General features: G+C 43.7%; 1 protein-coding gene across 1 annotated transcript; it reads right to left on the bottom strand.

The window, feature by feature from the left end:
* Window positions 1-8,717: 8,717 nt before the first annotated feature.
* LOC131298986 (uncharacterized) lies at window positions 8,718-9,465 on the bottom strand. The gene is made up of 2 exons (XM_058324508.1): window positions 8,960-9,465; window positions 8,718-8,841 (listed from the first exon to the last, which is right to left on the bottom strand). Exons 1-2 carry the CDS (start codon window positions 9,381-9,383, stop codon window positions 8,828-8,830), a joined length of 438 nt encoding a protein of 145 aa, XP_058180491.1. The 5' UTR covers window positions 9,384-9,465; the 3' UTR covers window positions 8,718-8,827.
* Between the last annotated feature and the right edge of the window lie 15,822 nt (window positions 9,466-25,287).

Here is a 25,287-nt window from a genome sequence, read left to right on the forward strand (position 1 = left end):
CGCTACCAAGGTCTTATTTTCTCGGGACTGCAAAGGTTCTTTCAATGTCTTTGCGAATACTGAAGAGTATCGTAGGGCTTGCTTATTGATGTCCAATGGAATACTCATGCCCTACGATTATGAAGAATGGACCCATTGTTTCCTACTTTTGGAGATAGGTTTAATATCAAGGAGCATAAGGGTTCAACAAGGATGTATTAGGAATGCTTGTGGGATGCTAGTCCGCATGACGATTTGGTAGAGGTTCTGCATTTGGCGTTGGTATTTACGGTAGAGACCTTACCGAAGGCGTACGACGAGGCAAGCTGTTCGACGGCAGAAGCAACTTCAACCCCATCTCGTTAAGCAAGTGATGAGGCTTAATTCAATTGATGGTGACCTACTTCAAATTTTTAAGGGGGATAGCCGATGACTCCAAGACCCGGTCTAGCAACCTAGTCTAATCTGTAGTAGCGCGCCAATTTCGGGGACGAAATTATTTTAAGGGGGATAGATTGTAACGACCCTGAATTTTGGTCAATAAAAATTTCGTTAAAAATTTGAATTTTATTTAATTTACTTATTTTCTTTTGAGTGGCTATATGTTATCTTCGTTGTAGTTAGATTTTGGTCTCGACTAGAAACCCTACGTGATATATTTAGTTAGTTTCCAACCGACTACTTGGAGGAACCAAGCAACCAACGTACCTAGTTACTCGATGAACCTTTTGAACCTTTCGGACCTTTTGAACCTTTGTCTTTATCCATTGGTCCATAATGGTTAGGGTAATTTTTGTCCATTGGATAATAAACTTTTTATTATAAAAGTACATGTAGTCTTTTCAAAATTTTATTTTTATAAAAAGGTACTTGTACTCTTTTGTCCATTGGTTATTAACCGCAAGAAGAATTATTATCCATTGGGTAATAACCGTTAGGGAAGTTAGTAACCCTTGGGTAATAGAGTTTTTTGACCAAATAAAAGTACCGATGTGACTAGGGAACCTTCCAATAAAGTTGATTTGACTTGTACTTTATTATTATTTTAATGGGGAGAATCCTAGCCTTTTTATTTAATTGGGGTACTTGGTACCACACCTATATTTAATATAGGGCTTTTGTCACATGCTTAAAAGTACTCCTTGAGTATTTTACTATAAAAGTTCCCTAGTTATTATTGTCCATTGGATAATAAAAGTTAGGGTATTTATTATCCATTGGGTAAAAGAGTTATTCTTTTAACTAGTCTTTTTCTTAAAAACCCATGTGATGAAGTACCCATATTTTAATTTGAAAGTACTTATTAGCCTTAGTAGCCTTTAAGACCTAAAAATTTTCAAAGTACTCCTTTATTATTTTGTATTGGGGTTTTGTACCCAATTAGATTTCTTTTAACGGGTATTTGATTTTGTGAATCTTGTACCTTTGTACCTTTCTTATTCTTTCTTGCATTTATATATATATATGTGTGTGTGTGTGTGTGAGTGTGTAGAGTACTAGGAGAGAGAGAGAGAGAGAGAGAGAGAGAGAGAACCCGAGAGAGAGAGAGAGAGAGGAGGAAGGAGAGAGGAAGGTTGGTTGTACCATGCTTGATCTTTCCTTGATCTTTCTCCAATCCTTGGAGAATCTTTTCCCTAACCAAACTTAACTCCCCATTTGTACCTCCATGCTTTGTTTAAAACCAAATCTTGTACTCTTGTCTCCTTTCCTTACAACAAATCTTCCATAATCCCATCCTTGGTACAAATCCTAGCCATGCAAGCCTAATATCCTAGCCCATCAAGCTTTCAATCAAAGTTTGACAAGTGAAAGATTGAGTTATGGAGCAAATCCATGGAGGATTTAGAGAGAGAGAGGGCCGGCCATTAGAGAGGGAGAGGGAGCCAAAGTTTTGCCTATAAATAGCACCCCATGCTTCTCATTCAACTCACACCTTCACCTAGCGACTTCTCTCTCTAGAAAATTAGTGTTCTTTCTTTGTTCTTGCTTTTGTTCTTCTTGTTCTTGAGTTGTTCTTGAGTTCTTCAAGAAACTCAACCTAAGCCGCCACTAAACCGCCACTCGACCACCCTCTCGATCCAAAAGTAGTAGTAGTAATAGTCAAGTAGAAGTTTCGAGAGAAACCTTTCTCTTTCGAAGCTACCGGAGACCATCGTAGGAAGTTACTCCGTCCGACCACCGACGTACTTTCCGTAGCCGACTACCGCCAAGAAGTAAGGTAGAACCCCTTGACCCTAACTCTATGTATAGAACCGTATGATATAAAGTAGATTATCTTTATTTACGTACTTATCGTTTGATTAGAAGTATTCGTATTTTTATCTTTAAGATAGTTATGAATATGCGTATATGAGTTGCTTGTATTACTTGTGATATGTGATAAAGCATAAGTGATTTCACTCCAAAGACGTCCGTACATGTGGCGTTGTGCTTTGAATAAAGCATAAGTGATACACTCCAAAGGCGTCCGTATATGTGGCGTTATGCTATAAGTGGTGATTGAGCGTGTTAAAGTAATATAGAATTGGATGATCTTGTTAGGATGATTCTTGCTTACGTTTGTCCTACCGCGGAGTCTTTGCATGTAACGAGACACGAGAATCGAGAAAGTAGAAACATGACACCTAGGGTGTGGTTAATGAAGGGAAATGTTTTCCGAGGAAGGAAATATTTTGAAACTACATAATGACCGATTTTGGGTGGCATTATGTGAGTTGTGTGCGTGTGTAAAAGAAGTGTTTTAAAAAGGTTTTGAAATATTTTGGAAACCGCAATGAGGCCGGACGTGGTAGCCCATTGTGTGGTGTGTGTTGAAAAACCCAATGAGAACCCGGAGCGGCGGAATCGTTGTGGAAATACTGGGGAACCCGGAGCGGCGGAATCGAGGGTTTTTAAATGTGTGCGTTCCCATGGGAATCCGGAGCGGCGGAACCATGGTGAGGTAAAGCTTGGTTATCCGCGGTACGGAGCCAATGCAAATATTTTTGTGTGCCAATGGGAACCCGGCGCGGCGGAACCATTGTGAGGATACTTGGGAACCCGGCGCGACGGAACCAAGGTTGGGTGTGTAGCTTGGTTATCCGCGGTACGGAGCCAATGCAAATATTTTTGTGTGCCAATGGGAACCCGGCGCGGCGGAACCATTGTGAGGATACTTGGGAACCCGGCGCGGCGGAACCAAGGTTGGGTATGTAGCTTGGTTATCCGCGGTACGGAGCCAATGCAAATATTTTTGTGTGCCAATGGGAACCCGGCGCGGCGGAACCATTGTGAGGATACTTGGGAACCCGGCGCGGCGGAACCAAAGTTGGGTGTGTAGCTTGGTTATCCGCGGTACGGAGCCAATGCAAATGATTTTGAAAGTGTGTGGCTTGGTTATCCGCGGTACGGAGCCAATGCTAATGATTTTAAAAAGGTTGGGCGTGTAGCTTGGTTATCCGCGGTACGGAGCCAATGCAAACGTTTTGTGTTAAACAAATGTCTTTTGAAAGGTTGTTTTGTAAATGAAAATGTTGACACGGTCTACGATGAGTCGCGTAGGAGAAACTCTGAAATCTTGGAACACCAACGATAGTTGATTAACGAATGTGGATGTGTCATTGATTAAACTGTGTTTATACTTATCATGTGGAAATTGATGTGTTAGTTCCTATTGTTTGTAAGTATGGGTTAGCGGGTATGGGATTACTCTGCTGAGCTTTGTAGCTCACGGTGTTGCCTTTTTGGTGACCCTGACATATTATATCGGTGGCGACGCTGGTATAATGTGTCAGACTTTGTAGATGATCAGGGTAAACAGATCACCGTGGAGGCTTTTGGAGCTAAGGAGCTGGCTAGGATGGAGAAGAAGGAGGAGCTGTAGTTAGGAACCTTAGAACCCTCTTCATTTGTGTAATATATTGAACTCTGGTGAGAGTATTTGTTATAATAAGAGCCAGACTCCATTTGATTGTATGAATAAAATGTCCTTTTAACGTACCCAAAATTCAGGGCGTTACAGATGTTATCAATAAATTGTCTTCTTAACGTACCCAAAATTCGGGGCATTACAATAGTCTTGAAAACATGGAATGGCTTGAATTTGGCGTGTGTGGAACCCATCCTCAGCCCTGAAAACCCTTGAATCCAAACCTGGACCTCAGGTTTTACAGTCGCGCGATGCACTGGAACCCTCGCGCGATGCTTTGCTTGCCAGGTGGTGGTCAAAGTCAAAGTTTTGACTATTGACCCTCGCGGGGTTTAGCTTGACACTCGCGCGATGGACTCACTGTCTCGTGCGATGGTTAACACCTGTCATTTTCACCCAGATTGCGTGGTGATCAGGGGGCTACAGGCCTATGTAACCCCGTTTCGCCGACTGAACAGCGTTCTGGGGGGCTCCCCTTGCACCACCTCTACCCCATTCTCCCATCACCTTTGCCACCCCACTTCTCCACCAAGCAATTGTGACCAGCTTTACATGGCCTTGCCTAGCCACCAACCAACTCCTCCTTCTATAAGTACCCCCCCCCCCCATGCTTCATCTTAAAAGGTTACCAATATTTTCTCAAGAAAGAAGAAGGAAGTTTAAACACAAGCACCCCATATTGCACTCACTCCCACACAATCACCATCCAAGCCTCACCACCTCATTCAAGCCATCTTCAAGACACTCAAGCAAAGGTATAATACTTTTCTGCTTACTGTTCGAACCCCTGAGGGGGGCTGACAGGGCCAAGGCTGGTAATCAATACCAGTTCTGGTCCTAAAGCCAGCAGAGTTACAAGTTACCGTGGAAAAGCTCTCCCACGCACGAGATACCCATTCCATCGCGCGACTGTTCTAGTCAGCACGATATGGTTCTCATGGGGATGGGATCCTTGTCCTCGTTCGTTTATGATCTTATGCCTTCCTATGGAAAATATTTGTGATATTTCACTATCTTGTATGCTAAAATTTGTAGTTAAACTTAGAACTTTTAGTTATTCAGCTTGAGAATGCCCCTGGTTTGCTCCTGAATATGTTCTCAGAGCCCAGACATGCAAAGCAGTTCCTGGAAGTCCAGTCAGAAACCTCGCGTGAGTATGTCACTCTATCGCGTGATGGTTGGCTTAATTCTAGAAACTGCCCTTGCATGAGCAGCTTGGCCTTGGCCTCTGTTTGGTCACCCCCACTGTTTAGGAGTTGTATTTCAAAATCATTACTGCCTGTTGTAATATTGTTTACTTTCAAGTACTTATAAACTGCTTGGTTTGCACCTGGGTGAGTACTGGTCCTACCAGAGCCTAGAAGGGGGTAAAGCTCAAACTGTTGGTGAGGCATCAACACTCGCGCGAGTGTATGAGATGGTCGCGCGATGGTGTATTTGCATGCAGGTTGATCCACGCATGCAAGTTGGCCATTATTTGTGCTGATCTCATATAAAGCCTTGTTTTGATGTTTGATCGAGAGTGTTGGGTTTTATCCCACTTTTCATTTTATTCCATTCATCCATGATATATCCATCACATCCTGCAAACATGTTACAGTATTAATCCCCGATTAACTATTCCCCTGCCCTAATTGACTAAAAATTGATTAATGAAACAGAATCACAAACGAACATTTTTCGCAAATGCCTAAGTAGAGACCGATCTCCGGATTGGGCGAGAGGGGTGCCATAAAACCATTCCCCTCTCGTAACCTGGCTCCCGAACCCAGATATGGTTATGATGGACTGATTCCTTAAACTTTTTCAAAATCAAACAGTGCGACGAGTGCTTCGAAATACGGTTCCTTGGGTGTCGGACCTTCAAAACCCGAGTGGCGACTTTGTATTTTGCGAGCGCTTGCTTCCCCGCTCGTGCTCCCTCGATCTGGGCCCTTGCATTTTGGAATCTGGAAATTCCAAAGGGCACGAATGCCCACAGGAATGACAACCAATCTCCAGCAACAAAGGCCGTAAGCCATGGGCTAATCAAGACCGGGAGGTTATTTGCCATTTCGCTTCTCGTGGGACTCTCAAACTATGGGAGGAATGCCTTTCCATTAGCAGAGTATTGGTCTCTTTATAGACAAAATACACGAAACGTTCTCCTTTCCCAGGGCAAAATATCCATACAATGTGGCATCCTTTTCTCCAAAGTGAAGGCATCTCTGCGCTGCCCCTGAAGTACTCTGAGTAGTTAAAGGGTGATGACAAGGCTTGGTCATCCTAAAATGGTCAAATAAAGGTGGCCTGGCACGGCCCAACCATCGCGCGATGATCTCATTCCATCGCGCGAATGAGCAGCATCCATTCCATCGCGCGATATACTCACTCCCTCGCGCGATGGTTCAACTTGCAAATTGACAGATTGCACCAGCTACTGTCCAATTTTGGTCGCTTCCTGTTCCAAGGGTTCTTTTGCAGCTTTTATGGTTTCGGCAAGTCACTATGAGCATATGTAACCGTATCCAAGCATCAGATTCGAGATATCGCGTTTAATGAGGTTTTTGAACCCTCGGTGGCCCGTTTCGAGTCCAAATAAGCATTTCGGGAGTTCGAAACTCGGTCCAAAGGTTCATGCTCTTTTCTCTCAGGCTGTACAGATCATGGTGACCTAATATGACTGTACGGAGGTGTCAGTTTCAGTCCGGGACATAATAGAGTCATGTTTTTCCATCTCATGTCCGTTTTGTGTCCTTTGTAACGTTTTTGGTCAAGTTTGCGTTTCGGGATGTGTTTCTCGATTCCGTCAGCTCTCGTAGGTCATTTTGCATATACATGACCTCACGGAAGCCTCATTTTTATCCAAGTTAGAGTATTTTGGGTTTTGACTTGTGAATGTCCAATATTTCATTCCCTTGTATCCTAAGGTACATTCTTGTTTTCCTTCTGAGCTCGTTCTGTTTGTACATAGACAGGTATTTGTGAGCAGTCTCAGTATATTATCAATGCAAGCATGGTATCAGTGGCAAGCGCTTATTTACTCTAATTCGTTACGAGAGTAAAATAAATCGAAAATGCAAATTTTATAGCTGAGCCAGAATCTATCTATGTCAAAGTAAAGAAGACTACTGTGCGTGCAGCACTTCGGCCACTCAAAAGCCATCATGTTAATTCGGGCACACTCACCCATCAAGGTCAAAAGGGCACACAGGCCTCAAAAACGTCTATCAAAGTATCAGGTGAGGCACTCTGGCCTTCTATCTATCTACCCGGGCGCGTAGGCCCAAAAGCAGAAAGCAAAAGTGCGGAAAGTGAAATGAGGCTTCTTAATAGCCCTTAGTCTTCTCCGAACCAATCGCCATCTCCGTCGTCATCGTCGTCGTCCCTCTCTCTGGGATCCCGTATAAAACCAGGGTCGTCCGCTGAGTCGTCAGAACCGCTGCTGTCGGGCGTCTCCTCGTCTTCTTCTCCTTCCTCTTCCTCGTCTTCCCCTTCCTCCTCAGAGTCTTCGGGCAAGATTAGCCGCTTCTTGCGGACCGGCTCATCCTACGAAGGCCTTTGGCGCATCTTCAGTTGATACCTCTCCTCAGCGCGCGCCACGGCCTCTCGGGCCGCCTCCTCACTCGCAGCAGGTGCCTGTACGCCCTGCGTCTGTGGTCTAGTAGTGGGTGGAGGAGTAGGAGTCCTAGTTGCTAGCTTCTTTTGTGGAGGTTCTCTAGCGCTTTTTCTCCTAGGAGTCGCCCGTCCCTGTGTCTGCATTGTAAATTTTTGCACATTTAGTATACATTCTATGTATTATATGTTTGCAAGCAGGTACAATCGATTTCAAAGTTGGTGGCAATTAAAATGTACTATATATCGAGCAAAGCATGCATATGTCAAGTATCGAATGCAGGAATGTATCGTTTTTCTGAAAGATATACCTGAGATCTCTGAGCCGCCGGTGGTGGGTAGCGCAAGTCCAAAGGCAAGCCACTTACCGCTCGCCTTATCACATTCTCCAGTGCAAGCATACGCCGAACAGCCTCGTTCACCCACTCGTTGGGCACCTGCAAGAATAATTTGAACATGAGCAATTAGGCAATGTTTCAAGATTTTATGGAAGCACAATAATAAAGGCTACAATGTCTTACCGGCACAGTAACGGGCGCTGGCTCAACTCTGGCGGGGGCTAGGTGTAGCTCGGCTGGATTGCCCTGAGAGTCTACCACTGCTATCTGCCACGTCAACTCTGGTGGCCCACCTCTCACGTCAACTCTGGTGGCCCACCTCTCACTGGTCTGCTCGGACCCCGTCTCACGCGATTCTCACCACTACTCTGACTCACGGTAATCGCTCTCCTTTCCTCAGCAGCTCCACGAGCCTGACTCCGGACCTCCTTGAACTCTTGCACCCTCAGCGGCCCCGCCAAGCGCTCTCTCTGGTAAACCGCATAGTCCATGCCAGGACGCAAGTGGCGTGTCAAGTCGGTGTCAAGCCGTGTGAAGATCTCTAACTCGGCCAGCGTGTACTCCCCTGTGTGTGAGGCCCGTGGTGAAGCGGTCCGGGCACCTGGAACCCTGCATGGCCAAGTGATTGGCATGTCACTCGGTCACCCAAGTACCACTGCCAACCAAAAGTCGACTCCAGCAGCACCCTGCTCGCTGTCACAACCCTGCTCCTGGCCAGGTATTCAGGCTCTGGCTCTGCCACCCTCCAAGGATTCCACTCTACCTGCACAAGCAAGCAATGCAAGCGTCGGTCAGCGACAGCATTAAAGCAATAAAAAGGGATGCATATTTCCGTTTGATAAAGTCATGTCATACCTGTGAGGGTCGGAGCTCGTCTAGGTATATCCGGAAGCCATTCAGGTCACCTCTCCCTCTCTTCTCTCCCATGTTCTTCTTACTCCAGATATGAGCACGCGGGAGGATCCCCAAGTCTAGGCTCTTCGTCACTGGACGACACATGTTCAAAACCTCATAGGCCCAGAGCTGCACAGTTATCAAAAGATCAAATCGTTAGTACAACGCAGAAATATTACTGAGCAGGTTATGTACTCAAATAGATAAGTGTACATTGGAAATGTGCTTTACTCTATTATAATCATACCTCCCAAATCCGCCAGTACCCAGCAGTGCTCATCTCTGTCCTCGACGAGTCCCCCCATAAAGCCATAAGCTACACCAAGTGCAGCTCCTCCCCAGTCAAAGCGTGAGGCTGTCCTCAGATCCCTCAATGCAGGCAAGTACGATAGGTGAACCTTGCTACGCCTGTTCGGGTACAGGGTAGCGCCAAAAAGGTACAACAAGTACGCCCGGGCCATCTGTTCCGCCTCCTGCTCAGTCGCCACCTCCTTTGTGAGGTATCTGGTAAACTGTCCATATCTTGCCATCCCCTCCTCAACCTTGGGCACCTCTCCCAAGAACCATTCCAAGGCTGCCTCGTCCTCCTGAATGCCCGAATCAAATGGGATAGGATCACCTCCAACCCTCAAGCCGGAGATCGCCGCAAAGTCAGCAGGCGTCACCGTCATCTCCTCGAGCAGTAGGTGGAAGGTGTTGGTGGTATCCCTCCACCTCTCTGCAAGTGCAACCAGGACAGCATGGTCATTTCTGGCCGGGGTAAGGGTTTGTATGAACCCCCAAAGCCTGCCTCATCCACCAACTGCCTCACCCTCTAAGGCAAACCCTGATACAACGCCAAGGAGCTGCATGCGCCCCCAAAACCTCGAATGTCTCTCTATCTCGCTCTCTCCTGCATTAGACACGGAAATAAGCAACAAGAGATATATCAGCATGCAAAGTTTTCGTCCTCAAGTTCTAGGTAATCAATGTAACGTGGAAGTAGATGGTTGGTTCAAGTTATTATGTCTCATGCATGGCATTCAATATAAAGCTATGGTTTTCCTATTTGAATCTACTTCAAGGATTACCTTACATCTTTTGGTATTCAAGTACGGACATTGCATTTAAAATTGCAATCGCAAAAGGAAAAGGGGGATTCTCAGAAATCTACCTCAGCCCAGCTGCTCGAAATATGGGTATCGGGGTCCCTCAGAACGAGCTCGGGGTCGTACTCCGCCTGCCTTGGCCGGTATGCTGCAAGACCCGATGGTACGAACAAGTGCGGAACAGGTGGCCCATACCCCTCTACTGAAAACGGAACGCGAGCCAAACCCTCTGCCTTAGACACCGCTGTCACCCTAGGCCCGTGTACCCTCGCTCCAATCCTCTCCTCGATCTCTGCGTCCCTCAGAGCCTCCTCCTCAGCTACTCTCGCCCTCTCGGCCCTCGTCGCGACCTCTGAGGCGGCTATCGCCCGCACTCGCTCTTTTCGAGCCTCCAAAACAGTAGCCCCAATCATGGGATCCTCCTTGAGGAGCCGGGCAAGTCTCTCCTCACTCAGAAACTCTGCGAGATCCTGTCTTTTGATCGGTCTGTGGCCCGACGACGTTGCTGCTGGCCGAAACAGTACCTCCTCCTCCGGAACCTCTGTGGCACCCTCCTCCTCGCTTACCACGCTCTTGCCTTTCGTCGGATCCCTCAACGGAATCTCACTCGGTCCGGTATCCCTACCATCGGCACCTCTGCCACCCGCACCCTCGGAACTACCACCAATAACCACCGAACCACTCATGGCCACGCTCGGGTCCAATGGTTTGACTCCAGAGCTCACGGCCCCGGCTTCCTTCCTCCGTCGCGAGACGATCTGGCTCCGTCGCGCGATGCTCGTCGACGCCACCCACCTCCTGCTCGTGGCCCTGAACGCCATCACCACCGCCTGCTACCACAGCACCGACACCCAGGGTAGGCTCCGACGGCTGTTGATCCGCCGTTTCGACTTCCATTGGCCCTCCCACATCCTCCGGACGATCAAGAACCTCTCCTCCACCGCCACCATTGTCGTGTTCCGCCATGGATATTCACACACGCGTGGGTTTGTTGGTTTCGTGAAGAAAATAAGAGTTGGGTTAAGATTTGGAGAGTTTGAGAGTTGAGAAGAGTTTGAAATTTTTGAAACCGCCGAATATCAGTTTCTGTAGCGTCCCTGGGAAGAAAAGGGGAAGAAAGCAAGCGTGGGCCTGGTCTGGGCAATTCACATGTCCAAGCCCTGTTAGACCTCCCTCGCGCGACGAAGTGATTCCGTCGCGCGACGATCCATTGGGCCTCCAGGCCCAATCCAGCCTCTGAACAGGCCCGGTCTTACCTCAAAGGCCCGTGGTTCATCATTATGACACCACAACAGTTTTTTAACAGTGTTCATGGTCAGAGCACTTGTCCATCCGTCCGATTATCAAGCAGCGACAATCCATCCGTCCGATTATCAATCAGTGAAGATCAATCCGTCCGATTTTCAATCAGCGACGATCCATCCGTCCCATTATCAATCAGCGACGATCCATCCGTCCCATTATCAATCACCGACAATCCATCCGTCCGATTTTCAATCAGCGACGATCCATCCGTTCGATTATCAATCAGCGACGATCCATCCGTCCGATTTTCAATCAGCGACGATCCATCCGTCCCATTATCAATCAGCGACGATCCATCCGTCCGATTATCAATCAGCGACGATCCATCCGTCCCATTATCAATCAGCGACGATCCATCCGTCCGATTTTCAATCACCGACGATCCATCCGTCCGATTATCAATCACCGACGATCCATCCGTCCGATTCTCAATCACCCACGATCCATCCGTCCCATTATCAATCAGCGACGATCCATCCGTCCGATTTTCAATCACCGACGATCCATCCGTCCCATTATCAATCAGCGACGATCAATACGTCCGATTTTCAATCAACGACGATCCATCCGTCCCATTATCAATCAGCGACGATCCATCCTTCCGATTTTCAATCACCGAGGATCCATCCGTCCGATTATCAATCAGCGACGATCCATCCGTCCGATTATCAATCAGCGACGATCCATCCGTCCCATTATCAATAAGCGACGATCCATCCGTCCGATTTTCAATCAGCGACCATCCATCCGTCCCATTATCAATCATCGACGATCCATTTGTCCGATTATCAATCAGGGACGATCCATCCCTCCGATTATCAATCAGCGACCATCCATCCGTCCGATTATCAATCAGCGACGATCCATCCGTCCTATTATCAATGAGCGACGATCCATCCGTCCCATTACCAATCAGCGACGATCCATCCGTCCCATTATCAATCAACGACGATCCATTCGTTCGATTTTCAATCAGCGACGATCCATCCGTCCGATTATCAATCAGCGACGATCCATCCGTCCGATTTTCAATCACCGATGATCCGTCCATCCCATTATGAATCACCGACGATCCCTCCGTCCGATTATCAATCAGTGACGATCCTTCCGTCCGATTTTCAATCAGCGACGATCCATCCGTCCCATTATCAATCAGTGACGATCCATCCGTCCGATTATCAATCAGCCACGACCCATCCGTCCGATTATCAATTAGCGACGATCCATCCGTCCGATTATCAATTAGCGACGATCCATCCGTCCGATTATCAATCAGCGAAGATCCATCCGTCCGATTTTCAATCAGCGACGATCCATCCGTCCCATTATCAATCAGCGACGATCCATCCGTCCGATTATCAATCAGCGACGATCCATCCGTCCGATTATCAATCAGCGACGATACATCCGTCGGATTTTCAATCACCGACGATCCATCCTTCCCATTATCAATAAACGACGATCCGTCCGTCCGATTATCAATCAGCGACGATCCCTCCGTCCGATTTTCAATCACCGACAATCCATCCGTCCCATTGTCAATCATTGACGATCCATCCGTCCGATTTTCAATCAGCAACGATCCAACCGTCCGATTATCAATCAGCGACGATCCATCCGTCCCATAATCAATCAACGACGATCCATCCGTCCCATTATCAATCCCGTCCGATTTTCAATCAACGACGATCCATCCGTCCCATTATCAATCAGCGAAGATTCATCCGTCCGATTATCAATGAGCGACGATCCATCCGTCCGATTATCATTCAGCGACGATCCATCCGTCCGATTATCAATCAGCGACGATCCATCCGTCCCATTTTCAACCAGCGACGATCCATCCGTCCAATTTTCAACCAGCGACGATCCATCCGTCCGATTTTCAATCAGCGACGATCCATCCGTCCGATTATCAATCAGCGAAGATCCAACCGTCCTATTTTCAATCAGCGACGATCTATCCGTCCGATTTTCAATCAGCGACGATCCATCCGTCCCGTTATCAATCAGCGACGGATGGTCACTGATCCATCCGTCCCATTATCAATCAGCGACGATCCATCCGTCCGCTTTTCAATCAGCGACTATCCATCCGTCCCATTATCAATCAGCGACGATCCATCCGTCCGTTTTCAATCAGCGATGATCCATCCGTCCGATTTTCAATCACCGAAGATCCATCCGTCCCATTATCAATCAGCGACGATCCATCAGTCCCATTATCAATCATCGACTATCCATCCGTCCCACTATCAATCAGCGACGATACATTCGTCGGATTTTCAATCACCGACGATCCATCCTTCCCATTATCAATCAATGACGATCCATCCGTCCGATTATCAATCAGCGATGATCCATCCGTCCGATTATCAATCAGCGACGATACATCCGTCGAATTTTCAATCACCGACGATCCATCCTTCCCATTATCAATCAACGACAATCCATCCGTCCGATTATCAATCAGTGACGATCCATCCGTCCGATTTTCAATCACCGACGATCCATCCGTCCCTTTGTCAATCATTGACGATCCATCCGTCCGATTTTCAATCAGCAACGATCCAACCGTCCGATTATCAATCTGCAACGATCCATCCGTCCCATTATTAATCAACGACGATCCATCCGTCCCATTATCAATCCCGTCCGATTTTCAATCAACGACGATCCATCCGTCCCATTATCAATCAGCGAAGATCCATCCGTCCGATTATCAATGAGCGACGATCCATCCGTCCGATTATCAATCAGCGACGATCCATCCGTTCGATTATCAATCAGCGACGATCCATCCGTCCGATTTTCAACCAGCGACGATCCATCCGTCCCATTTTCAACCAGCGACGATCCATACGTCCGATTTTCAATCAGCGACGATCCATCCGTCGGATTATCAATCAGCGAAGATCCATCCGTCCGATTTTCAATCAGCGACGATCCATCCGTCCGATTTTCAATCATCGACGATCCATCCGTCCCATTATCAATCAGCGACGATCCATCCGTCCCGTTATCAATCAGCGACGATCCATCCGTCCCGTTATCAATCAGCGACGATCCATCCGTCCGCTTATCAATCAGCGACGATCCATCCGTCCGATTATCAATCAGCGAGGATCCGTCCGTCCGATTTTCAATCACCGACGATCCATCCGTCCGATTTTCAATCACCGACGATCCATCCGTCCCATTATCAATCACCGACGATCCATCCGTCCCATTATCAATCAGCGACGATCCATCAGTCCTATTATCAATCAGCGACGATCCATCCGTCCCATTATCAATCAGCGACGATACATCCGTCGGATTTTCAATCACCGACGATCCATCCTTCCCATTATCAATCAATGACGATCCATCCGTCCGATTATCAATCAGCGACGATCCATCCGTCCGATTTTCAATCACCGACGATCCATCCGTCCCATTATCAATCATTGACGATCCATCCGTCCGATTTTCAATCAGCGACGATCCAACCGTCTGATTATCAATCAGCGACGATCCATCCGTCCCATTATCAATCAACGACGATCCATCCGTCCCATTATCAATCCCGTCCGATTTTCAATCAACGACGATCCTTCCGTCCCATTATCTATCAGCGAAGATCCATCCGTCTGATTATCAATCAGCGACGATCCATCCGTCCGATTATCAATCAGGGACGATCCATCCGTCCGATTATCAATCAGCGACGATCCATCCGTCCTATTTTCAACCAGCGACGATCCATCCGTCCAATTTTCAACCAGCGACGATCCATCCGTCCGATTTTCAATCAGCGACGATCCATCCGTCTGATTATCAATCAGCGAAGATCCATCCGTCCGATTTTTAATCAGCGACGATCCATCCGTCCGACTTTCAATCAGCGACGATCCATCCGTCCCATTATCAATCAACGTCGATCCATCCGTCTGATTATCAATCAGCAACGATCCATCTGTTCGATTTTCAATCAGCGACGATCCATCCGTCCGATTTTCAGTCACCGACGATCCATCCGTCCCATTATCAATCAGCGACGATCCATTCGTCCCATTATCAATCAGCGAAGATCCATCCGTCCGATTATCAATCAGCGACGATCCATCCGTCCGATTATCAATCAGCAACGATACATCCGTCGGATTTTCAATCACCGACGATCCATCCATCCGATTATCAATCAGCGACGATCCATCCGTCCGATTATCAATTAGGGACGATCCATCCGTCCGATTATCAATCAGCGACGATCCATCCGTCCTATTTTCAACCAGCGACGATCCATCCGTCCAATTTTCAACCAGCGACGATCCATCCGTCCGATTTTCAATCAGCGAAGATCCATCCGTTCGATTTTTAATCAGCGACGATCCATCTGTCCGATTTTTAATCAGCGACGATCCATCCGTCCGATTTTCAATCAGCGACGATCCATTCGTCCCATTATCAATCAACGTCGATCCATCCGTCCGATTATCAATCAGCGACGATCCATCCATCTGATTTTCAACCGACAACTATCCATCCGTCCGATTATCAATCAACGACGATCCATCCGTCTTATTATCAATCAGCGATGATGCATCCGTCCGATTTTCAATGAGCGACGATCCATCCGTCCATTTCGCTTGTTCCCAGGAGAGTTCGAGTCAACAATCGACCGGCTCCCTAATCTTTTGGTGCACGGTATTTGTATATATTTGCTTGCATTTATTGTTTAATCGGCTTTTGGGTGAATTGGATGGGTGTCCAGAAATCTTTGACGTTACCCGTACCAGCCAATGGTGCTCCGCGTGCCGTCAAAGAGGGACTACTGTAGACACCCCAATCTGATTTCCTGTTCGTTTTACTTCGTTTTTCGGTTGTTTGTTTCCCCAATGATGATTCAGGTCGAAAATAGTTTTGAGAGAATGGAATGGCTTGAGCTTGGTGTGTGTGTAACCCATCTTTAACCTTAAAAACCCTTAAAACCAAACCCTGACCTCGGTTTTGACCATCACGCGATCCACTGGGTCTCTCGCGCGATGCTTTACTTGCCAGGTGGTGGTCAAAGTCAAAGTTTTGACTGTTGACCATCGCGGGTTTGGTCAAACACTCGCGCGATGGAGCCCGTCCATCGCGCGATGGTCAACACCTGTCATTTTCACCAATTTCCAGCTGGATTGCGTGGTGATCAGGGGGCTACAGGCCTATGTAACCCCGTTTCGTCGACTGAACAGCGTCCTGCAGGGTTGCCCTTGCACCACCTCTCCCCCACTCTCCCATCACCTTTGGCACCTCACTTCTCCACCAAGTAATTACAACCAGCCTTGTTGGCTGGTTGCATTGCCTTGCTTAGCCACCAACCAACATTTCCTTCTATAAGTACCCCCCCCCATGGTTCATCTTCAAGGGTTACCAAAAAATTGTCAAAGGAAGAGAAGGAGACATAGGCCTAAGCACTTCTTCCATTCCAAATCATTCCTACACACTCATTTCTAAATCACACCACCTTATTCAAGCCATTTTCAAGACGCTCAAGCAAAGGTATAATACCTTTCTGTTCACTGTTTAGACCCCTGAGGGGGGCTAGCAGGGTCATGGCTGGTAATCAATACCAGTTTTGGCCCTAAAGCTAGCAAGGTTTCAAAAGTCGTGGCCAACTAAACCCTCGCGCGATGGTCTGACTCACTCGAGCGACAGTTCTGTTTGCGCGAGATTGGACCACGTGGGGAAGGGATGCTGGTCTTTAAATTTCTTGACATGTTCATAGTTACTTTCAAGTCTTTTTTAAGTATTAGCTCACTGCTTTGCATGTTAAAAATCATAGTTTAGCTTAGTTTACAATTTCACTTGGTTCAGAATGCCCTTGGGATGCTTTTGAACGTGTCTCAGAGCCCCAGGCATGCAAAGCAATTCCTGGAAGTCCAGTCAAAATCCTCGCGCAAGTGTTTCACTCTGTCGCGCAACGGTTTGCTGATTTCCAGAGACTGCCCTTGCATGGGCAGCTTGGCCTTGGCCTCTGTTTAGTCACCCCCATTGTTTAGGGGTTGTATTTCCAAAATATTGCTGCCTGTTGTAATATTATTTACTTTCAAGTACATATAAACTGTCTGGTTTGCACCTGGGTGAGCACTGGTCCTTCCAGAGCCCAGAAGGGGGTAAAATTCAAACTATTGGTGAGGCATCAAAACTCGCGCGAGTGTATGGGACTATCGCGCGATGGTTCGTTTGCATGCAGGTTTTTCCACGCATGCAAGTTGGCCACCGTTTGTGCTAATCTCATACAAAGCCCAGTTTTGGTGTTTCGATCATAAGCGTTGGGTTTTATCCCGCTTTTATTTATTTAGCATTCCATCCATCCAAGCTATATCTATCACACCTTGCAAACGTGTTACAGTATTAATCCCCGATTAACTGTCCCCCGCCCTAATTGACTAAAAATTGATTAATAAAATGGAATCGCAAATAAAACATCTTTCGCAAATGCCTTAGTAGAGACCAATCTCCAGATTGGGCGAGAGGGGTGCCATAAACCCTTCCCCTCTCGTAACCAGGCTCCCGAATCCAGATATGGTTATGACGGACTGGTTCCTTAACTTTTTCAAATCAAACAGCGCGGCAAGTGCTTCGAAATACGGTTCCTTGGGTGTCGGACCTTCAAAACCAGAGTGGCGACTCTGAATTTTGCGAGCGCTTGTTATCCAGCTTAGCGCTCCCTTGACCCGGGGCTCCTGCATTTTGGAATCCGAAAATTCCAAGGGCACGCATGCCCACAAAGGCCAACTCCTCAAGATATGTTATATGAGGAATCTGGTTTTCAAAAACAAATGTCTTATAGTTGACGAACTATCTATGAATGGAACATAGATGGGATGACGAAATACCAAATTTTTGGAGTGGTACATCAAATGATGATATATAGCACTATTTGTGTAAATAATCAGAATGAAGATAGATAGGTGGCTGGCTGGCTGGATAACAGTTGGTTTCACTGGCATCATTAAAGATTGGTGGGATAATGTCTTAACTGCAAACCAACGTTCGGAAATATTAAATGCAGTTAAAATTAATGAAAAGGGTGAACAGATACGGGATGCTGTTTACACTCTAGTTCAATCAATTATTTTACATTTTGTTGGTCACTGGGATAACCAACGAGAAAGAAGTCGAGAATTGCTTCAAAATCTAAAATGTCCAACGTTAACTCTTTTTCGTTGGTATAAAGATGTATTTTAGCAAAAGTAATGCAAAGAACTGATGCTAATAGTGAGCATTGGAAATCAAAATTTGTTGATGAATTACCTTATTTCTTTGCAGATAAAATTAGGAAAAAATTGAGAGATCAAAATAATGGTCTAACTGTTAATTATGATCAATACACTTATGGACAATTAATCTCTATTATTATTCAAGAAGGATTAACCTTGTGTAATGACATAAAATTACACAATCAATTGAAAAAACATCTAACTGGAAAGCAAGAATTAGGACAATTCTGTAGGGGTTTTACAAGCCAAAGATGTGCGATTCAGGCTGTTTAAAATACCATGTCAAAAAAGAAAAAGAAAAAAAAGAGGCTGTTAAAAATAAAAGTCAGTTCGTTTATTTTATACCCTTGATCAAATTTTTCCCCTTAACTAGTGTCTGTTAAATTTATTTAGATTATTAGTTCATCTCGATGAGAGAAATTAAAAAATATATATTATTCAAATTTAATTTTTTTGAATGAAAGCAAAAATTAGCAAAAAAGTCAAATTTTTTGGCTTTATTCAAATAAAATTGAGTTTGTATAACAAATAAAGATAAAAAAAGAAGAAGAAGAAAGCTAAGTGGCTTATTAACTCAAAACACCACTCAATTTCGATCCCTTTCCCAACTCAACTTGTGCCGCTGATTCGTGCCAAAATACGTATTAATGTAAACGTGTCAATATATTGACACTAATCCAACTTGATTAAGACCGTCACCTTTTCAGGTTAAAACCGTTTGTTATTTTTTATATATTATGTGCAATATTGCACAGTACAATTTATTCATTATATTCTATAAGAAAAATGATGCTATTTTCAACACCATCATTATCACAAAAATGATAAAAATCAACAAAAGATTAGTTGACAAAAAATAAATATGATATTGAAAAATGCCTGGAGGTACAACTAGACATAGGTCTCAAAAATTAATTATTTTTATCGAATGAGGATTCATATAATCATCCTAATTGATTAGAACTTAAAATTTAGTTTGATTAATTAGGTCGTGTTCGAGTTGATACATAAAATCGAATGATTATCCTTGTCCTTATTGAGTTATATGAATCTAACCATATTCATTAATTTCTGTGGTATGGATCATGTCATATTAGTGTTTGGGTTTTTTTGAACGGCGATTTTTTTTATTAATCTTCAAAGATTAACAGGAGTAAGGAGAGAGGCAACAAGTGCCCAATCCGAGACCCAATTTCTAAAATGACAAGATGCCGACCTAGGAAACGCTCCAAGGGACAAGCCCAACACTTAAAAGGCCTAAAAGTCCAGATAAATCAATTAATACAAATGGGACGCAGTCCAAAACACCTAAAAGGCCTGAACCTCAAATAGAATGGGACCAGGCCAACAAATGAAACCCAGAGAAAACCCTAACCCTAACCACACCTTCACATAGTAGTGTTTGTGACAAAAAGTGGTCAACCCATAATCTCCAATTTCGTGTTGGATTACTTTGTGTTGTGTTCGAACTTTTAACCCAAATTATTACATGTTATTTTTATGTGGCGGGAGAATTTTTGGGAGGTCCACTATAGCATGTTTCTAACTCTACTAGTTCACTTATAAAGTTCTTAACCCCTCTAGTCCACTAGCTTAATTAAACAATTCATATGACTAAAATACTCATCCTATATAACCACTCAAAAACAGAGAAACCCTAATTTATAGATTTGGAGCACAACTCTCTCTCTCTCCGATTACTTGCCGCCACTGCCGGTACACTCCTCATCCCCCTCGCTTGCTCGCTGACAGTGCACCCTTCCTCTTCGTCGGCGCACCCTTCCTCTTCGTCGGTGTTGCGTCGTGGCCGAGTTCCAGTCCTCCATAGCCGCCACAACTATAATGACCCTAATTTTTGGAAAATTTTTTTTTTTGTTAAATATTTAAATTTTATTTTAATTACTTGGAATTTGCTTTTAAAATTTCTTTTTAATTTTTAATAATCCGTCATAATTAGATTTGAGACTTATAAAATTATATCTTTTCGTTTCGGACAATTTAGTCCTTTCTAAAGACAAGTATGCTTATAGAAGCACTTGTATATTTTCATAGTGAGTAAAATAAAATCTTAAAATTATATTTATTGGCTAAAAATCCTATTTGGCAAGTAGAATTAGTTTCCAACCGATTAGTTAGAGAAACCTAAATACCCATTCAACCTAGTTACATTCTCCTAACCCTAGATGAACCTAATGAACCTTTCTATACCTTAGTTAAACCTTTTTAACCCTAGACTAGGAAATCATTTCACTTTTATGACTAGTCATTTCAAGGCTTTATTACTCATCATTACTTCTTCTAAGAATATATTTTCTCATCATTACCTCTTTACCCATTGAATAATAGTTTGTAGGGTAATTTTTATCTTTTGAGTGATAGAAATAAGACTTCCTATTATCTAGAAAATAGTGCTACCATAGACTTATCTAATCAAGACCAAGACCAAGTTTGTTCTTCCAAATAACAATGATTATGTATTGTCACATCAAGAAGGTCATGATTCATCATCATATCTTTTCGTCCATAAGTAATAGCCTTGAACCTATTATTGACCTATAAGTAGCCTTTCCTAGATTTTTCTAGGCACACACACACACACATATATATATATATATAGGAATTTTCAAGTGAGGGATCCCTCATTTTGTTAAAATGAGGGACTTTCATTTCCCGATCAAATTTTGAAAATCCGAACCGTTCAATGTGTGCAGAACGTAATTTTAAGAGTCCCCGCGAGAAATCAGCAAAAAAAATGATCGGGAAGGGCGTCATCCGAGCAGTTTTTTTTGAACTGTTCAATGAAAACTGCTCGGATGAAGCCCTTCCCGGTCATTTTTTTTGCTGATTTCTCACGGGGACCCTTAAAATCACATTTTGATCACTTTGAGCGGCTCGGATCATCGAAATTCAATCGGGAAGGGGAGTCCCGCATTTTAATAAAATGAGGGATCCCTCACACACATATATATATATATATATAATAGCCTACCTTAAACATGACTATGTAAATATATACACTTTCTAGGAAAAGTATTAAACATTTGACAATGTTTTTGTCATTGAAAGCCTTACCATAATCATTACCCTTTCCATAGGCTTAGCAAGACTACTTATACCTAAGTACACATGGCTATATGTAAATGAGCCTACCATAATCATATCTATATGCATATATAGCCTTTTTAGGAAAGTCTTAACCAATGGTCAATAGATTACACTTAAGAGCTTAACTTTAATCATTACCTTTCCTTAGACCTAATAGGACTACTTAGGCCTAAGCATACCTAGTTATATATATAGATATATGTATATATACTTTCTAAGAAATATATTTACCATTGGGCAATGACTAGCATTGAAAGCTCTAACCATAATCATCACTCTTTCTCCTAGACTTATAAGGCTACTTAGACCTAAACATACTTAGTTTTACACACACACACATATACATAGACACATGAGAGAGAGAGAGAGAGAGAGAGAGTGAGAGAGTGAGGTGTGTGCATGTGTTTGTACACTCCCACGAGCTACCTCTTAGCCTCAAGCCTAATTACCATATGACAACCTAATCTTAGACTACTTCAAGCACACAATCTATCCTTTAATCATCCTCGAACATAGCCCTTAATTACCCTAGATTTTGACTACAACCTAGCCTAGGATTGACTAAACATGGAAAGTCTACTCCTTTAGCATCATTAGACTTGTAAGTTTTACATCTTAGACTATAATTACCTAGGATTTTCCCTAAAAAGCCTTAAAATCCTACTTCATTATATAGCCTTATGCCTAAAGATAGAAATGACAAGTGAGGGAAGGTTATGCCTGGATAAAAGGTAAGATTAGACAACACATGAAGGAAACAAATCGATCGAGAGAGAGAGAGAGAGAGAGAGAGAGAGAGAGAGAGAGAGAGAGATTCGACCAAGGAGAGAGAGAGGGAGCCAAGTTTTTGCTATAAATAGGACCCCCCTCATGCCATTCAACTCACACCTTTCACCCTTCAACTTCTCTCTCTAAAAATCCTTGGGTTATTACTTTGTTCTTACTTGTTCTTTCTTTATTCTTGAGTTCTTCAAGAAACTCATCCAAGGCCGCCACTAAACCCCCACTTGACCACTCTCTCGATCCAAAAAGTTTAGTAGTTTAGCCAATAACTAGTTTCGAGAGAAACCTTTATCTTTTGAAACTACCGGAAGCTTACCGTAGGAAGTCACTCCGTCCGATAGTCGACTTACTTTTCCGTAGCCACCCTACCACCAAGAAGAATGGTAGATTTTTCCTTACTCATTAATCCTAAATATAGAAAATTGGTATGATTATGTAGAATACCTCTACTCATTTACACTAAGTATAAATAGAATTGTGTATATAATTTGAATGTTTGAAATGCATGAGAATTTGAAAAGTGTTTACTAAAGTTTTAAAAAGGAAGGAAAATATGTTGAATATCCCGACTTTATTTTCCGGAAAAACGTATGTTGTTTTGAACTTCCCTAAGAGGAAGAAAGAACGGATCTTCGAAATATAAACTTGATAGCAAAGTATTCGTATTTTGATCTTAGGATGGTTATGAGCATGTATATGTGATTACTTGTATTACTTATTGTTGTGTGATAAAGCATAAGTGATTTTTCACTCCAAAGGTGTCCGTCCATGTGACACTATGCTTTATATTGTGTGCTAAATGTTTGAGCATGACTACGTGATAATATGAGCATGATAAGTAATATAGAGTTGGATGATCTTGCTAGTTTAGTTTTAAGATTAAAATGAATAATTTATGTGTACGTATGTGAAAAGTCCTACCGTGGAGTCCATGCATGTAACGAGACACAGAAATTGAGAATGTAGAAACATGACACCTAGGGTGTGTTAAAGACAATGTGTGGTTTTGAAACCACAATGTGGCCGGACTTGCCCATTGTGTGGTGTGTGTGTATTTTTTGAAAACCCAATGGGAACCCGGAGCGGCGGAACTATTGTGGTATACTCGGGAACCCGGAACGGCGGAACCGAGGGATGAATTGTGGTTTGGTTATCCGCGGAGAGGAGCCAACGCAATTGTTTTAATGATTTTAGAAAACCCACATGAGAACCCGGACCGACGGAACCATTGTGGGATACTCGGGACCCGGAACGGCAGAACTGAGGGTTTTGAATTGTGGATTGGTTATCCGTGGAGGGAGCCAATGCCAAATTCCATGTTTTTGTGTGCCAATGGGAATCCGGAACAACGGAACCATTGTGAGGATACTCGAGAATCTGGAGCGGCGGAACCGAGGTTGGGTGTATAAAAAAGATTTTGGAAATATTGATTTGGAAAAAGAAAATGATGACATAGTCTACATAAACGTTGCGTAGGAGAAACTCTGATTTCACGGACACTAATGCCAGTTGAATAGCAAATGTGGATGTGTCATTGCTAAGTGCTTTATTGAATATGCATGTGCTATTTGAAACTCGTGGGTGGCATATTATCTCTATGACCTATTGTTTGTAATTTATGGGTTAGCAGTGCTTACCCTCCAACCTCACCTTCGAATATAAGGTTGAAACACCCCAAGCGTAGGGCTAGGTCGTCAATAGCATAATAACCGAAAAGTCCGGGATCGTACCCACAGAGAATCAAAAATAGCTTAATCGGATTGTAGTTTGTAAGGATTTCGGCGTTTAAGACGGCCAACTTTCGATTTTGCTTTGAAAGAGGAAATACTAAGGCAAAAGACTAGAAAAGAGTTTAATTAACTTAAAAGAGGCAAGCCTAGGGATCATCCATCCCTTGACTTAGGCCGTTATCGATTCCAGAATATAACTCAAGTAAGAGTCACGACAGTGCGCTCTCACTCAAAAGATTTTACTTTAATGACTACGGTTGTTGAAAGATGTGATTAAACGGAGGCGAACCAACTTGTTTTTGCTAATGTATCTAACACGTAGGACCAAAAATGCAAGTTAAGCCCTATTTCGAAAAACCATGCTTTTTAGCCCGAGGGTTCGAGAACAAATAACATCCTAAATCATTGGGATAGATTAGCCCAAGACTTAGCCAAAAGGCTACTCAACCATAGCTATAGAACAAAACATAATAGAAAAATGAGACATGATATTTAATTGATGGAAAAGAAAATAAACTTGATTTAAAGGAGAATCTAGTCTGTAGCTACAACATTAGTACACAAACTAAACGAAACCAAATACTTACTTGAGTTCTAAAAGGAGCTAAGAACTTGGAGAACAACTATGGAACTTAGAGCAACTTAACTAACTACTTCCCTCCTTACAAGTGTGAGAGAGAGGAGTATTTATACAAGAAACCTTCTCTATCCACGCAAAATATCCCAAAATGTACCTATTAATGGAAAGTTTCCACTAATGGAAAGTTGAAATCTGTTAAAAAGCTGTCGGAAAGCCTCCCGTATCGATACAACAGTTTTTGTATCGATACCGAGCAGTTTTAGCTGCATTCCAAAGTTCCCCGCAGTGTACTCGTATCGATACAAAAGTTCCCATATCGATACGCTGAAGCCTGGCTTGCTCTCTGTTTCGTTCCCATATCAATACAACTATTTTTGTATCGATACCATAGTGCTATTTCTGCATCTTGGCCTCAGTTTCAGCAGAGAGCTCCCAGCAGCTTCACAGCTCCTTAGCATCTTATTTTCATTCTCTAAATTTAAGTAACGACTACATTTTAAACCTTTATTTTACCTTTTCTCTACTTTAATTTATTTAATGAAAATAAGAAAGTACTCCCCATTTGGAAACAATGGCAACACCAGAATTTCAAGATTCCAATTATATCAAAATGTCAATCCCTCACTTTTAGTGTAAAATGGAAAACTGAACATTTTTCACAAGAGGAAATGGCTCAAAACATGACATTGCTCTTCAAATAAAACCTTGCAACTTTGTAGTTACTCTTAGAA

The sequence above is a fragment of the Rhododendron vialii genome, chromosome 8a (genome assembly GCF_030253575.1).
Source record: "Rhododendron vialii isolate Sample 1 chromosome 8a, ASM3025357v1".
NCBI lineage: Eukaryota > Viridiplantae > Streptophyta > Magnoliopsida > Ericales > Ericaceae > Rhododendron > Rhododendron vialii.

Coding starts and splice junctions, on each gene's coding strand:
- LOC131298986 (XM_058324508.1), bottom strand. CDS start 9,383: ATGACGGTGACGCCTGCTGACTTTGCGGCGATCTCCGGCTTGAGGGTT.